Source organism: Candida tropicalis, assembly GCF_000006335.3.
Source record: "Candida tropicalis MYA-3404 genomic scaffold supercont3.6, whole genome shotgun sequence".
Taxonomy (NCBI): Eukaryota; Fungi; Ascomycota; class Pichiomycetes; order Serinales; family Debaryomycetaceae; genus Candida; species Candida tropicalis.
In genome coordinates this window covers 883,396-899,089 of record NW_003020058.1, presented here as the reverse complement: position 1 = coordinate 899,089, position 15,694 = coordinate 883,396, and the positions used below count along the sequence as shown (strand labels likewise).

Here is a 15,694-nt window from a genome sequence, read left to right as displayed (position 1 = left end):
CTTGTTTTGGAACTTGAATCCATAAATGATTCAGTTTCAACAACACATGTTCTATCAGGGTGTTTGTTGGCATTATCCATGAAAATGTCTTGGATTGCACCTCTATATCCAGACCAGTCCAAATCTATTGTTGGATCAGGTAATTGCAGTCTCTGTGAATCAGTGATCAAATTAACTTTAGTGATGCCAATATTGGTATCTTTTTGGACTTTGGACAAGTATTGATTGAATTGCTCACCAAATATCACAATTCTTTGATGGGAGTATAATAAAGCATTATAGAATATAGTGAATTTGGAACCGTCTGTGAAAATAGCCAAATCACGAACAGACCCTTCAACGGTAGTATTCAATTGTTGATTATCATTTGCATGTTGATATGACAATCTAAACAATCCTGGAAGATCTTCCAAGTTTTTGGCTTTCTTGATGTTATGAGCAACTTCAGTTAGCGAAGTGTAGTTGACTTTAGAAACATTGTTGTCATATTCTTGACTAATTCTATCATAAAGTTGGGTAAAAGTCAATTCTGGTGTTAAATTCAAACGAATGATAAATTCCGGGGTATTAGCAGAAGCATCAGTAGCAATGACAATATCTTCATCACCAGTTAATCTGTAAACCAAAGCAGCAAAGACAGTTAAGCCATATTTAAAATCTGATGGTTGTGAAGAAACTTCAAATGAGTAGGTACCTTCAACAGATTTGTTGTTAGCAGGTTTTAAATAATCATGGGGTAAAACAGATAATGTAGGATTATCTAAATAGTTTATCCAAAAGTCAGACATGTTTCAATTGATAATTGTAAATTTGGTTCAAAGAAAAAGAGAAAGAAAGAAATGAATAAAATAAAAAAAAAGAAAAATTTTAAATGAATAATTTTCAGTCTTTATAAACTAAACTTGCAATCCCCACCAGTCTTTTGTAGGAAATGAGTAAGACTGAGAGAAGAAAAAAAAATTGTACAGTTCCTCCCGATAACGCTTTGCTAAATATACTACTACACCGCGATTACTCATTTTGGCAACGAAAGCCGCAAACCACTCTCACCTTAGATGAAAAAAAAAATTTTCTTTTTTCTGTCTTCTTCATTTTGTTCACTGATAAAAATTTTTTTTGCCTTAAATGAGTCACTGAACTTACACAAGCTCAACTATTGTCATTTTTTAGTGTGCTTTTGTACAGTAAGAATTTTTTGCAGTAATTTTCTATTTATTCATTTTGATTCATTTACACAAACTATATACAAATCTGATTGAACATACAAATTCAATTAGTAAACAAGAATTGTAAATCATCAGGAGTTAATCTACTTATGGCTGCATCGTCATTATTAATCGTAGCATGAATCATATTAGCTTTCTTTTCTTGTAATTCAATAATTTTCAGTTCAATACTATCTTCAATACAAAATCTGGTAATCTTGATTGGTCTCTTTTGTCCAATTCTATGAACTCTATCCATCGATTGCCATTCAACACTAGGATTCCACCATGGATCCATCAAAAACACTTGTGATGCTTCACAAAGATTCAATGCTACACCACCGGCTTTCAATGAAACTAAAAATACTTCAACCTCGGTGTTTTCCATAAAATGTTTAATGGTATTGTCACGTTGTTGAGGTGTCATTGACCCTTGAAGTTTCACTGTTTGGAAACCAGCTCTTTTCAATCTCCATTCAATCAAATCCAACATCGAAGTGAACTGTGAAAACACAATTGACTTGATAGTATGCTTATCAGACCTAAGCTTATACAACTCTTCAACCAATGCTTCAATCTTTGTAGATGAACGCCATTCACCACCATGCGAACCCAGTTTAATACGATTAACAATTGATGCTTTAGTAAACAATTCTTCATCAACTTCAATTGCTGGTTGTTCCAAATCAATAGAAAGACCAATATGGCAAACTGGACACTGTAAGTTTGAACCCAGAAATGAATCAACATACTCTTGTATGCACATTCGGCAAAACCTATGATGGCATTTCGATTCAATAGGTTCCTCTGCTTCGTCATCACATAATTGACACATGATGACACCATCAAGATCACCACTGAGAGCATTATTTCCCACTTTCTTCAATACCAAATCTGGGTGATCAGCCAATTGTCGCATTCTAGTAATCAACGTGAAAATATTAGCATAGTTGTTTAACACCACCCCTTCGGCAACATAATCGTTGAACTTTCTTTTGGAATCACTATACAATGAAGTGTACAAGTCTTTTTCTTCTTCATTGAAAACATCACGACGGATCTCTACTACTCTAGGTGGCAACCCCAAATCATCTGCTCTTTCAATTTTAGTTCTTCTTAACATCATATGATCCAATAATAATCTGAGATTGCAAAAACTTTCATAACCAAGTCCGTCTATACCATATTTCTGAATATTCTTCAACATAAAATGATTGAAAAAATTAGTATGTTGCATTGGTGGATGTTGACAATGATCACATCTTCTTCCGTCAGAAAACTTCCAATGTGTACTTTTACAGTCACATTTGGTACAGAAATATAAATGAAATGGATCCAATTTCATGTATCTAATTAAGGAATACATCTCACCAATTCTATTTTGCAATGGTGTACCTGTTAGACACCATCTTTTTTGGGTATTTAGTTCACTTGCTGCTTTGGAAGTGTTGGAATTTCTATCCTTGATATTATGAGCCTCGTCTAAAATAACTCGATAAAATGGAATATTATGCAATGCTGATTCTTCCTTGACTAATCCCGCTTTTCTTCTAAAGCCATAGTTTTGCTTTCTATAAACAGATTCCAAGACAGAATACGAAGTAAGAATTACATCATAGTCAGAAAGATCCGCCACATTATTACTTCTTCCAGCTCCATGATACAACAATACTTTAAGCAGTCCAGGTTCTGTATGCTTTTCAATTTCATTTTTCCATTGCATTAACGCAACAGTTGGACCAACAACTAAATTCGGCCTCTTCGTCCTATCATGCATAAAAAGACCAATGGTTTGAATTGTTTTACCCATACCCATCTCGTCGGCAAGAACCCCACCTTGAAATCTACCGTCTTCTTGTTTGACTAACCAATTTAAACCTTCAAGTTGAAAAGGTAAAAGTTTGATAGTCATACCCGGTGGGTGTTCCGCTCTTTCGGGTGTTATTGTATCCGTTTCTCTTAAATCTGTAAACACATCCTTCAAATATGGATGCTGTTCATATAGTCTCATGGTGGTACGTTCATACCATGTCATTTTCTTTTTTGGTGCTTTCTTGGTGGCGCGTTTCTTACGCTTAGTGGTTGTACCCTTCGATCTAACAGTTTTAGCTATACTAAATTGGTCAAGTCCATCAACATTCAGGCTACTATTGGATGATCCAATAATGGCAAGAGGGGTATCGTCGTCATTTACTGACAAGTCGTCAATAATATTGACTGCAAACGGTCCAACTTGATTAGCGCGTTTGATTTCTATAACCTCAATATCATCATCAGAATTTGGTGTATCACTTTCTTTGTCATCCAAACTTAATGTAAATTCCTGATCTCCATTATCGTCACTGTCATCTGAAGATGCAGCTTCCTTTTTAGCCTTCGACCTTGCCTTTGTCTGACTACGCGTACTTGCACGCGTTCTTCGTTTCTTTGAGGGAGCGGGATTGTTGGCATATGTATCAGAATCAACCGAATCATCTTCTAGGTCAAAATCCTTTGGTTCTGTATATTCTACTTTCATTGTTACTGCTCTTCTTGGTCTTTTCTTAGGTTTATCATCCACGATGAATCCCCCTCCTAATTCCACGTCCGATAAGGATATATCATTCGTAGTGCTATTTTCTGGGTCTGCCATTTTATTATTATTATTCTATTGATACCTTCTTGAAATAAAGTCGAGATCTATGTCCTTGTATTAATCGTTGTAATTTCTGTTTGTGTTGTAAAATAAACAAAAAAAAAGAGAACAAGGTTAGAAAATGATAGGAGAAATGGGTTAGAAAAATTATTTGATAAAATTCTAGTGTGAATCAAAGAAGAAGCTGAAAAATTGCAAAAGCAACAGAAAAAAAAAAACTTTTTTTCCCCTTCTTTCTTTTAGTTCAAAGTACACGCTCATTACCTTACTTGATTGGGATTTTGCGCAATTTATTCTCTTTGTTCTATATACTGTAATAATAATAACTATATAATTGTACTATCCATCAAGGAAACTTACTAACAACCATTTACAAAAACAAGAAAAAAAAAATCAAATACCAGGATCTGGAACTTCTTCTAAAAATGGTTTGCGTCTAGCTGCTTCTAATAAACTTGGAGGTTCTGTACGTGATTTCTTGCCTCGGGAAAACAAGTTCTTGGTTGAACTCTTTGCTTTTGAGAAACTAGACTTTGACGGTGGTGGACTCTTTGTACGTGAATGTGGGCTTTTTCCTTGTGTAGTCTTTGTTGATGTATTTTTTGATGGTGGGGGTGATTTCGCCGGAGTAGGACTCTTTGCAGGAATTGGACTATTTGGTTGCTTCTTAGGAGTATTCGTTTGCTTTTTCGGAGTTGTTTTTGTCTGATTTTTAGCATTAAATGGGATGGAAATGATCAACCAATCATCAACTATCTGGGACTTTACATTTTGTAAATTATCATTTGAAGGATTCAACTTGAAAAATTTCTCAAATCTATCAACTGATGATTGAACCATCAAATAATATTCTTGACCTTGTTTAACGACTTCTATTTTAAAATTCTTGTAACCTGTTTTATTAAAAATTTGTATTTCATGGTGATCTGATTTGTTTGCTTCTTTAACTTTAATATTAGGATTGTTTGTGGTTTTACGTCTTGCTTGTGCGGATCCTTGACCAGAAGAACCCAAATGATTGACTAAATCATCATAAGGACTTGAAAAACTATTAAATAAATTCACCATTATAATTGTGTTCAGAATGAATGAATAAATTGAAAACAATAGGAAAAAAAAAAGTTTTACTTTATGTTCATTATATTATTGCTGCTGTTCATCTTTTATATAGTCAGAAATTGTTGGATTTCCCCCTCTTCCCCCTTTTTTTTTTCCAGCACTGTTTTGACTAAGATTTTTGCAGCCCTGGCAATTCTAAAGACTATTCTGGAAACTACTGGAAACTTCTCGCATATTAAGATCCGAAAATACCAGTCTCACATGTTGATTTATTACTTTATAATTTTGTTTATATTTGAACCTAGTATACAAAAAGAAAGGAAAAATAATAATTGTAATAGAAGAAGAAAAATACAAGTGTACAAATATCTGTTTAACTGTAAATCTGAATAGTAAGCCCCCTCCTCACCAGCCATGGATGCATCTAGATGGTACCAGCAGCAGTGGCTCTTTCAGTTCTTTCGGCATCAAAAAGGAAATCATGATAAGATTTATCAAATGTATGAACTCTAATGAAACCATCTTCTCCTCCACTACTGTAACCAGTACCATCTGGATGGACAGCAACGGTGTTCAATGGACCGAAATGACCTTTGACACGTCCAATTTCTTCTTCGAAAATTTTGTGGTAAAATCTAGCTTCGAATTTACCTTGTGATTCAGCAGTAGTAGTAACATTTCTAGCTTCTTGACCACCACCCAAGATGACGAAATCTTTAACTGGAGTAATAGCAGCAGTGTTCATTGGAGCATCAGCTTTGTAAACTTTCAAGACGTCAAAAGTATCAACGTCAATTAAAGTAGCGGTTTTGTCTTTGGATGAAGTAATGAAATAGGATTTATCTTCTGGAGCAAATTGGATATCAGTAATACTGACGTTCTTTTCATCTGTATGTATACCATGGGCTTGTAAACTTGTAACCAATTCACCAGTTTTAGCATCATATTTCGAAACATAACCATTATCGTGTCCAACAATTATAAAAGCATCATCGTCAGACCAGCCAGCCACGGTAGCTTTGGAACCTTCTGGATCGGTTTCAATGACCAAACTTGGAGTGGCATTTTGTTGAGTTATAGTAGAATCATCATCATTTATGTCGAATACAGAAATTGTACCAATGTGTCCCATAACTTGATCAGCAATGGCCAATAATTTCTTACCATTTGTTGAAAATGCCACTCTTCTGACTGGAGATGGGGATTCCCAAGTATATACACATTGACCATTTTCAACTTTCCATAATTTGATAGCCAAGTCACCACCTCCGGTGGCACATAAATGAGTTTCTGGATCAACATCGATGGACCAAATAACCCCTCGATGTCCTTCTAAAGTTCCCAATCTTTCACCATTTGATGAGTACCAAATTGAGGCAGCATTATCTTTTGCAACAGAAAATAATAAATCACCTTCTCTGTTGTATTTAACTTGGGTTAAGGAACGTTCATGTCCCATCAACTTTATTGGTCTCATGTCGTACTAGTTGTTCTTGTTATGGATGATGTATTAGATCTGAAAATCTAGTGAAAGTATTGATGAGTGAAAAAAAAAAAAAATCAGAAATCTCGTAGAAAGACAAAAAAAAAAAAGAAAAATTTTACTACCTTGTTCGTGCGAATGCGAATAGTCGTGCATTGTGATCAATTCTGGTAAACCTTTATTTTGGGACCACTACTGTGGTTGATAGTTTTATTTCATTGATAAGAAGAATATTTGTATATAAAACAATATAGACCTCCTACTTAACAAACATGTTCAACTTTGTTGTCCTTTCCATCGTGATCACCATAATCCAATTTTAATCTACGGTTGAAAATTTCCAACATCCAATCAAACAAATACTTGGTAACCGCAGGATCATAACGACCCTTGGAGGATTCATCTCTAATAAAAGCATGTTGAGCAGAATCAATTTCGGCAAAATGAACTGCAACTTCATTCTTATGTAATTCTTCTCTAATCAAAGATCTCATTTCAAATGGAACGTGTGTATCCTTGGTACCTGCAATATAAAGAAGCTCACCTTTGATCTCACCACATCTTTTTAATGAATCATCATTCATGCCTTTACCCAAAGAGTGTTGAGCAATGTCGGTAGCAAACCAACATGTCAGCGCCAATACCCTTGGATCAAGAGCAGCTCTAAAGGCTAAATGACCACCAAGGCACATACCAGTTGCACCAATTTTACCATTACAAGTTGGTAAGCTAGTCAAATAATCGATTGTTAAGTTAGTATCTTCATCATATGAAGACAATTCCTTTTCAATCTTGTATTTGTTACCCAAATCAGTACCTTCAGCATCATAAGCCAATGGTTCGTGCAGAACAAAATTATGATAAGAACTTGGTGCCGCAACAATGAAACCTTGACCAGCAATATCCTTGGCAAATCTAGAAACTGGTCCAGTAACTTGATAAATTTCACTATAGACAATTACCCCTGGAAATCTAGCTTTTGGAAAGTTTGGGATTTTTGGGTGATAAGTAAAGATACGCATGGTAGTACCATCTGCGGTCTTTACATCGTGATAAGATTCTTCAATTAACATGTTTAGTGAATGGAATTGGTTTTACTTAAAACAATAATGTTTTCAAAATATTTCAATTAATATAAAAAAAATAAAAAATAGAAATGGAAAAAAAAATTCAATGTCAATTGAGATTTGGTTTCTAGTCAACATGACTTTTTCGGAGTCGTTCAAAATTACTAAAGGTGGAATAATAAACGATTCGTGCACATTGATCAAAAAAAGAATCAGGTGCATAGTTGCACCTTCTGTTGTAAAGAGGATTTAACAAACACTTGACAATACCTGTTCTACAAGCTGAATACAATTATTTGTATTAAATTCAAACTCTACACAAATCATATAACATGGGTTGAAGATATAAACAATCAATTACATTGTTCCAATACTGCTCTGGAAGATTGTCACATAACAACAACAAATAATTAGAAAACTCTATTTCTTTTGACCTTTTGCCATTAGTTCAGCTTGCTTTCTTTCATCAGCTGCCTTTTGCTTAGCTCTCATACGCTCAGCATCTGTTTCCATACGTTTGTTCTTATCACCCTGTTTTTGACTTTTTGCTGCTTCTTGTTGTTTTTTCAAGTTTTTGGCTCTAGCCAAGTCTCTTTGATTACCTCTAGCCATTATCAATTTCAATTACCTTGTTCACCAAAGAAAAGGATCTTAAACACTTGTGATTTTCTTTTTGTTTTAATCTGTTGAGTCAAATTCAAAAGAAGGGAATGGAATGTTAAATGAGTATACTCAATTGTTCCTGCGTCTTTGCCGGACGTCACTTAACCTAAAAGTTGCCTGGGTTAGTTCTTTTTGAATGTGAAAATTTCAAGTTTTTTTTTTTTTCTGCTCATGTTTGATACCACCTTTTAAAATACTTTTCGCACTTGTTCCTTCTTCTCTCCCTTCTCCCCTTAGCAAAATAGCTGTCTCGCTTGAAGCTTTTTTTTTTGCTTCTCTTACAATTACGAACTCCTGTATGTAATTATTTATTATATTGTGAATCCAGTATATTTTTTTGGAGAATCTATAGAAACTAATTACTTATTGCTCTTTCAAATCTGTAATGATAGCACGATCTACTTTAGGATCATAAGGTTTGATCAAGAATTGGGAGAATCTTTTTAAATTGTCAACCCCTCTAATTTCAGATCCCAATAATGGCATCTTAACTAAATGGTAGTCCTCGTATAACTCAGCCATTTGATCCAAGTACTTCTTTTGCATCTTCCATCTTGCCACACATCTTTTACATGGATTTTCATCATCGTCAGCAAATAACAATTGGTTAACCACAATGGAGTTGACGTCCATTTTGTAGGACATCAATTCTTGAATCATTCTCTCAGTTTCATAAAGGGAAAGGAACTCAGAGATGCAAACACAGACAAAAGTAGTTAAGTCAGGGTTTGTAAACTGTTCATTAACCTCTTCAACATTTTTTTGAACCTCATTCAATTTGGCAAACATATCTTGTTGACCTTGAGCACCACCACCCAACATACTCATCATTGGACCCAATTTACCCGATAATTGTTGGAATTTTCCTAATAATTTTTGCAAAGTAGTTGGTAATTGTAAAAAACGCAATGTGTGACCTGTTGGAGCAGTATCGAAAATGATAGTTCTGTAAGAAACCTTATCTTTAGTATCCAGCTCAGTGACCTTTTGGTTCTTAATGTGTTTCAAGACTTCCATAAATGACAAAGCTTCATCAATACCAGGAATAGAACCGGTCATATCATTCATCATACTTTTCAAAGGATCATTAGGATCATTATTGTATTGTTGTGCTTGTTGTTGTAAATCACTCATAGCTGCTTCAGGATCAATTTCCATACATGATAAGTTTGATAAACCTTCAACTTTTCTTGCATCTTTACCAAACTTTTGACAGAAAGCATCAGATAAATTATGAGCTGGATCAGTAGAAATCAATAAGAATTCATCCTCTGGGTGTTGTAAAGCTAATTGAACGGCAATTGATGAAGAAGTGGTGGTTTTACCAACACCACCTTTACCACCAACAAAGATCCATTTCAAAGTATCTTGTTTAATCAATTCTTCTAAAGTAGGTTCCAATTCAAAATCCATTTTTTGATATTACTTTTTTGTTTGTTAACTCCTAGTTTAAACTATTTGAAAGCTGCTGTTCACTTTTCTTAATGCTTTTTTTTTCTGTCTCTCTCTGTCTTCCTTTTTTTTTATTCTCTAAATATCACACTCGTAATTTAATTGGAACTATTATCTGGCATTCAAAAAAGTTGAAACACAACAAGAATCACAATCAAAATAAAAAAAAATAAAACAAAGATAATTCTATTGAAAGGTTGTGTGTCCAATGAAAAGAAATAAAACACAAACGATCTAATTTTGAAGTAGTTTGCACAATTTAATACATCTTCATATCTAATAAAACTGACCCGTGCCAGAAAAAGTCGTGTACACTTGTTAAAGTTCTCTTCTGTACAAACCAGAAAAAAAAAACAAAGGAAAGAATGAGAAGTGGTCAAAAAAAAAAACAATAAAAATAAACAGAACCTTTTCTTTCTATCGCCAGCGTGAAAGCAAAAATCAAGAGCCAGAACAACTTTTTTTTTTTTTTCTCTCCAGATTTTTATCAATCTAGTTCAATAAACAAAACAGTACCACCCCTTCTTTTTTGTTCCCTTAACATTCAATCGATTCAATGTCAGAAAGAGAAAGGAAGAAGTTACTGAATAAGTTACAACCACTCTTTGATGGGATTTATAAAATTGAGGATAGAGGTTATTTAATCTCAAAGACCTTTCAAACTGTTCCATTAAGATCAGGAACAGATTACTATAAAATTGTTCAAAATCCATTATCACTTCATGCTGTGGGCCGTAAATTAAAAAGTTTGAAATATGCTAATGCTCAAGAATTTATATATGATTTGGCTTTGATTTCATGGAATGCAAGATTATACAATCAACCAGAATCTATTATTTACAGGCAAGCTCAAATTTTAAAACAATACATTACTGATGTGGTGATTGCAAAATTGAAAAGCGATAAGAAATTTAATGCGCAAGAATTGATTTATCCGCATATTGGCGATTTACCTGAAGATAAGGATAATGATGAATTAGTTGCATTTTCTTTTGAAAATTCGGAAGCCACTCCTGGTTCAAGTACGGCTGGTGCTCTTAAACGTGATGACTATGAAATGAGTGCTACCCCACAAACTATAGAACCTTCTGTTGTCTCTTTGTCTAAACCGGTAGTATCAACAGGTTATAATACCAGACTGCCATACCCGGTTCCTGCAGCCACACCAACTCCAACACTTCGACAAGAAGACATAAGGAAAATCAAATTGAAAGTGGTATTAGAAGAGGTAGACCTCCAATTATTGACAAACCATTTGAAACACGTATCAAATTGATTTTGAAAGGTTTCAAGAAATTACGTGATAGCAATAATAAACCATTGACTAAACATTTTGAGAAACTTCCAGATCCTAAAATCTACAGTGATTACTATGAGACCATAACTAACCCAATTAGTTTGAATGAAATTAGGGTAAAGGTTAGAAGTAGAAAGTATTCTTCTGTTGAACAATTTATCAATGATTTGGACTTGATGTTTGCCAATGTACAAGTTTATTATCAAGATGATCCTTATAGTGAAGAGTTTATGGACTACCAACAATTCAAAAAAGAAGCTCATATCATCATTCAAGCTGAGTTGAATAAATCTGACAAGGAAATTCTTCTTAGTACATCTTCATCCAGTGATGGTATTTTGAGATATCCTTTGGAAAGTTTGGAAATCGATGGATATACGTATAAGATTGGTAACTGGGTATTGATGAAGAATCCGGCTGATCCTGACAGACCAATTGTTGGACAAATTTTCCGTATGTGGAGTACTGAAGATGGTAAAAGATATTGTAACATGTGTTGGTATTATCGTCCTGAACAGACATGCCATGCTGTGGATAGATTGTTCTTTATGAATGAAGTCTGTAAAACTGGACAATATAGAGATCATTTGGTTGATGACATTATTGGACCATGTTATGTTATTTTTTTAACTAGATATCAGAAGGGTGACTTACCGGAAGGTGTTATTCCAGAAAATGCACCTTGGTTTATCTGTGAGTTTAGATATAATGAAAACACTCATCATTTTAACCGTATCAGAACTTGGAAAGCCTGTTTACCAGATGAGGTGAGAGATGATCCTGAACAGCCATTAGTTCCTTTGCCAGAAACAAGAAAATTAATCAAGTATGACTCACCTATCAAAGATTTGTTAGCTCCCGACGCAATTGAAGGCATGGAAATTCCTGACCCTATTCCAGGTACTGCCAATTCTCCACCACTTTCGGGATCAGTTTTCATTGATGCCCCATTACCTAATGATGATTTGGGACAGTATATCAGTAGTCAGAATGTTGTTGCCGTTCCCGAACACAATGATCCAAAGTCTAATCGTCTTGCTTACTTGTTCACACCAATTTCCCAATTGAAAGGTGGTGGTGGTTCCACAAATACCGTTTACGCTACTACTCCTGCACTTCCTCATGGTAGTCCAAATCATGTACCTGCCAAACCAATTACCGATACACTTGGGTTAGCAGCTGCACGTATCGCTGCATCAACTGCAAACAATCTTGCTCATTCGAATAAAAACAATATTAGTAATGATTCAACACTTTTACCTCGTGAAGCAGACAAACCGCAATTTCCAGGAACTTATAAACTGTTGCACGAACAGATCCAGGAGAATCAAGCAAAGAAGCAACAAGAACAACAGTTACAGCAATTGCAACATCAACAACACCAACAGTTGTTTAGAAAAGCCACCACTCCTACTCCAACCAGTATTGTACCTACAGGAACAACCTATCATTCATCTACATCTTCATATTCTAACTTGCTCGAAGGAGGTACATTAGCTTATGGTTTACAAGATGATGATGATAGTTTGGGTGATTTGAGTGATCTCGTTAACAAGAGGAGAAAAGTTGGTCCAAATGGTGAAGTAAGTGAAGAGGTTTTGTTCTATAGAGCACCACCGGTGCAACTCAGTGGGAATAAGATTGTAACCAATTCAAATATTGAATTAGGTCATTCTGCCAGCTATTTGGCTTGGAAATTGAACCAAAAGAAGTAAAGCCAACTATCCATAGTGCCTTCCTCAATAAAGGAAATCTTTATAAAAAAAAATGAAAAAGAATATAATTGTGTATTTAATAGTTTTTTTTTTTATTCTAGTTTTAATAAGTCTTTTTGTAATATAGTTTTTGTTTCATTATATATAATAGTAAAAAAAAGAAATAAAAGATCACCAAAATCAATCGAGTCTATTATAAACAGGAAAATTTTTATTCGCGACTTCAAATTACACAGACAGCTTTTCTTCCCCACCAACAAGTGAATTCCAATTACTCAACATTAACATATCCAACAACAGCATGGATGAAAAACAACTTCTAGAATTTCAAGATTGTCTAAAAAAAAGTAAGAAAATAATATCTTTAGTAGGTGCTGGGTTATCTGTATCCTCAGGACTTCCGATAGTTTATGGTACACAAGAACTTTATAAAAATTACAATTCAATAGATTTATCCACACCAGATTCATTTTATATTGATCCAAGTCTAGTGTGGCAATATTATTCATATAAACGATATCAAGCATTACAAGCATCACCAAATAAAGGACATATTGCATTAAGTAAATTATCACATTTGGATAATATCAAATACATTACAATAACTCAAAATAATGATGGATTACATGGACAATCAAATCATGATGATAATAAGTTATTTGAAATCCATGGCAGTTTATTTGATTTGAAATGTACTTCATTTATGTGTAATTTTGTCGATCATAATAATTTCAATCATCCATTAACTAAAGCTTTAGAAGGAAGTGAAAATGAATATATTGAAGGAACAAGAAAAAGGAAAATCGGAGAAACGGATTACAATAGTGGTGGTACGAACATCAGTACTACTTCTTTATCACCACAATTTACACCAGTAAAATCAATCCCAGAAAAAGACTTACCATTGTGTCCTATTTGTAATGAATTATTACGACCTGGTGTGGTATGGTTTGGTGAATCTTTATCTTTAAATTTAATTTCACAAATTGATAATTTCATAGAAGGCAAAGATCCACTGATTGATTTGATTTTAGTTATAGGTACAAGCGGAACCGTGTATCCGGCAAATAGTTTTATCGAAAGAGTTAAGCTTAAAGGTGGTAAAATAGCTATATTTAATATTGATATTGATGAAGATATTGTAAAAGGTAATCAACCTGGAGTTTGGGGATTTAAAGGTGATGCTGCAGAGTTATTGCCTATCGCTTTAAAGCCTTTAATTGGTGAAATATAGAGAATTAATATATTATAAATACAATACAAAAAAAAAAATTAATATAAAGAGAAGTATGTAAGAGGGCAGTGGGGACTATACAATAATCTATGATACTATCTTCTGTAAATGGAAACAACGACAAAATATTATTAGAAATGAAGGTTTATTGAATATCAAGCTTTCCGGAAACTGAATGAATGCGTGGGATATTTGGCTGGATCTCTCTTTTCTTTTTTTGTCCTTTAATTGTTATACTCTCCATGGTATATTATCTTTTATAAATGGATGTATATCTTGTTGATTGTCTAATAAATCATCAAATATTAAATTATCATCAAATGTTACAAACTTGGTCTCTAATATTGGCAACTGGTTCGTTTTATTCAGTATATTTCCATCAACCAACAAGTCATAAATCACTTGATCATCTTCATTATCAAAATCATTCTCCACATCGGTATCGCAATCATTGCAATTGTTGATATTACTATTGTTGATATTACTATTGTTGTTGTTGCAGGTATCTGTGCTTGATTTTGATTTAGTCTCCATGGGTGATTTGTAAAATGGATTTCCCACATTAGTTTTTGGAATGGCAGCTTTACACGATTTAACTTCTAAACGACTTAAAGTACCTATATTGGCTATTGTAACCGAAGGTTTCAAAGGGAGGCGCAACAAAGGGGAACTCGAAGATGGTTTGTTAACGCGGTACTTATTTTTCTTTGGTTTGTTTGTGGTGTAATCATACATGAATATATCGTTATTTCCTTGAGTTTCATTATGATTGTCAAACAACCGAGAATTTACCGTGGTTGGATTTATCTCATGATAATCTTGTAATGGAGAAGCTAATAATGAGTTTTTGGAATTCAATTGTTTAAAATTATTTGTTGGAGAATTTACAAGTGAAGTATTTGTTGATTCTTCCGATGTCCAATTATTTAAATCAAAATCAAAATCATTATTTGCATTTATAAATAAGCTTGGCGTCTTGTCGGCTATGTCTTTGGTGGTAGCAGCAATATTTGTTGGTTCTTCTGGAATAAAATCATAAAAAGCCAACTCGAATTCCGATAATGGATCCTCAAAGTTCACAGCTTTATACATGGCAGAAGTGGTAATAATAGGATTAAACAATTGGTTGATTGTGACAACTTTGAATACAGGGGAAGGTGGGGGGTTGGATGAGTGGATATAAATATAATACACGGAACAAGAATAATAGAAGATTCAAAAAGAGGAATAAAATAGAAGAAAGAAAGATTTCTCTAAACAAAAATGGTATAAAATTTTTGGGTGCCAATTGAGGTTATATTTATAGTCAAAAGTTAGGAAAAGGTTAATATTACTGCTAACTACTTCTCCTCCTCCTCTTCAGCTAAATACAATATATAGAAACTCGATTTGCTTTAGAATTATTTTAGTATATGTATTATTTTCTAAAATTATTATTTTTATCTTCTCATACAAAAAGCATTGTTATTAACCATCTGAATGGTTCTACTTTATTGTCTGCGGAATCATGTAGCTGTCAATTGAAGAAAATATTAAATAACCTTAGATACTTTAATAATAACAATGTGCTACACAAGTATAAATAATAAAAATCATGATCATCATCATCAAAAGAGAAGCAATGGCAAAAAAAAGCAAATCAAAACAAACACCGAGAACTTTTTTTTTTTACTAAAAGTAACCTCAAATACAGTTTTTGTATTTAATGTGCCTTTGGTGAGCGCAGAAGTATGTGAGTTAGTTTGTTATCTATTGTTAGGTTGAATTGGTAACGAATCATGTAAGTTGCACAGTTTCATTTAACGCTAAGTAAAAAGAAACGAAGAACTTATAAAAAAAAATTGTACTAAAAATCTAAAATACATCGAACAAAAACTCAAAACC

The 15,694-nt window shown here is 33.7% G+C and overlaps 10 protein-coding genes across 10 annotated transcripts; 3 read left to right on the top strand and 7 right to left on the bottom strand. All coding sequences in view use genetic code 12, as the record gives it.

Annotated features, from left to right (window-relative positions):
* Positions 1–2: 2 nt before the first annotated feature.
* CTRG_04681 (L-aminoadipate-semialdehyde dehydrogenase large subunit) lies at positions 3–788 on the bottom strand (the record flags this gene model as incomplete). Its single annotated transcript, XM_002550337.1, has 1 exon — positions 3–788. A coding segment is annotated over one exon (786 nt), but the record flags the coding sequence as incomplete, so codon positions are not given.
* Positions 789–1,269: 481 nt separating this feature from the next.
* RAD16 (DNA repair protein) lies at positions 1,270–3,837 on the bottom strand (the record flags this gene model as incomplete). Its single annotated transcript, XM_002550336.1, has 1 exon — positions 1,270–3,837. One exon carries the CDS (start codon positions 3,835–3,837, stop codon positions 1,270–1,272), a length of 2,568 nt encoding a protein of 855 aa, XP_002550382.1.
* A 396-nt stretch (positions 3,838–4,233) lies between these two features.
* Positions 4,234–4,908, bottom strand: CTRG_04679 (uncharacterized protein; the record flags this gene model as incomplete). Its single annotated transcript, XM_002550335.1, has 1 exon — positions 4,234–4,908. One exon carries the CDS (start codon positions 4,906–4,908, stop codon positions 4,234–4,236), a length of 675 nt encoding a protein of 224 aa, XP_002550381.1.
* Positions 4,909–5,323: 415 nt separating this feature from the next.
* Positions 5,324–6,376, bottom strand: TIF34 (translation initiation factor eIF3 subunit i; the record flags this gene model as incomplete). The annotated part of the gene is made up of 1 exon (XM_002550334.1): positions 5,324–6,376. One exon carries the CDS (start codon positions 6,374–6,376, stop codon positions 5,324–5,326), a length of 1,053 nt encoding a protein of 350 aa, XP_002550380.1.
* A 269-nt stretch (positions 6,377–6,645) lies between these two features.
* On the bottom strand, positions 6,646–7,455 carry CTRG_04677 (carboxymethylenebutenolidase; the record flags this gene model as incomplete). The annotated part of the gene is made up of 1 exon (XM_002550333.1): positions 6,646–7,455. One exon carries the CDS (start codon positions 7,453–7,455, stop codon positions 6,646–6,648), a length of 810 nt encoding a protein of 269 aa, XP_002550379.1.
* A 1,020-nt stretch (positions 7,456–8,475) lies between these two features.
* On the bottom strand, positions 8,476–9,525 carry CTRG_04676 (guanine nucleotide exchange factor; the record flags this gene model as incomplete). Its single annotated transcript, XM_002550332.1, has 1 exon — positions 8,476–9,525. One exon carries the CDS (start codon positions 9,523–9,525, stop codon positions 8,476–8,478), a length of 1,050 nt encoding a protein of 349 aa, XP_002550378.1.
* Positions 9,526–10,120: 595 nt separating this feature from the next.
* CTRG_04675 (uncharacterized protein) lies at positions 10,121–10,840 on the top strand (the record flags this gene model as incomplete). The annotated part of the gene is made up of 1 exon (XM_002550331.1): positions 10,121–10,840. The coding sequence occupies one exon, from the start codon at positions 10,121–10,123 to the stop codon at positions 10,838–10,840; it is 720 nt and encodes a 239-aa protein (XP_002550377.1).
* A 197-nt stretch (positions 10,841–11,037) lies between these two features.
* Positions 11,038–12,576, top strand: CTRG_04674 (uncharacterized protein; the record flags this gene model as incomplete). Its single annotated transcript, XM_002550330.1, has 1 exon — positions 11,038–12,576. The coding sequence occupies one exon, from the start codon at positions 11,038–11,040 to the stop codon at positions 12,574–12,576; it is 1,539 nt and encodes a 512-aa protein (XP_002550376.1).
* Positions 12,577–12,877: 301 nt separating this feature from the next.
* Positions 12,878–13,810, top strand: CTRG_04673 (uncharacterized protein; the record flags this gene model as incomplete). The annotated part of the gene is made up of 1 exon (XM_002550329.1): positions 12,878–13,810. The coding sequence occupies one exon, from the start codon at positions 12,878–12,880 to the stop codon at positions 13,808–13,810; it is 933 nt and encodes a 310-aa protein (XP_002550375.1).
* Positions 13,811–14,041: 231 nt separating this feature from the next.
* CTRG_04672 (uncharacterized protein) lies at positions 14,042–14,902 on the bottom strand (the record flags this gene model as incomplete). Its single annotated transcript, XM_002550328.1, has 1 exon — positions 14,042–14,902. The coding sequence occupies one exon, from the start codon at positions 14,900–14,902 to the stop codon at positions 14,042–14,044; it is 861 nt and encodes a 286-aa protein (XP_002550374.1).
* Between the last annotated feature and the right edge of the window lie 792 nt (positions 14,903–15,694).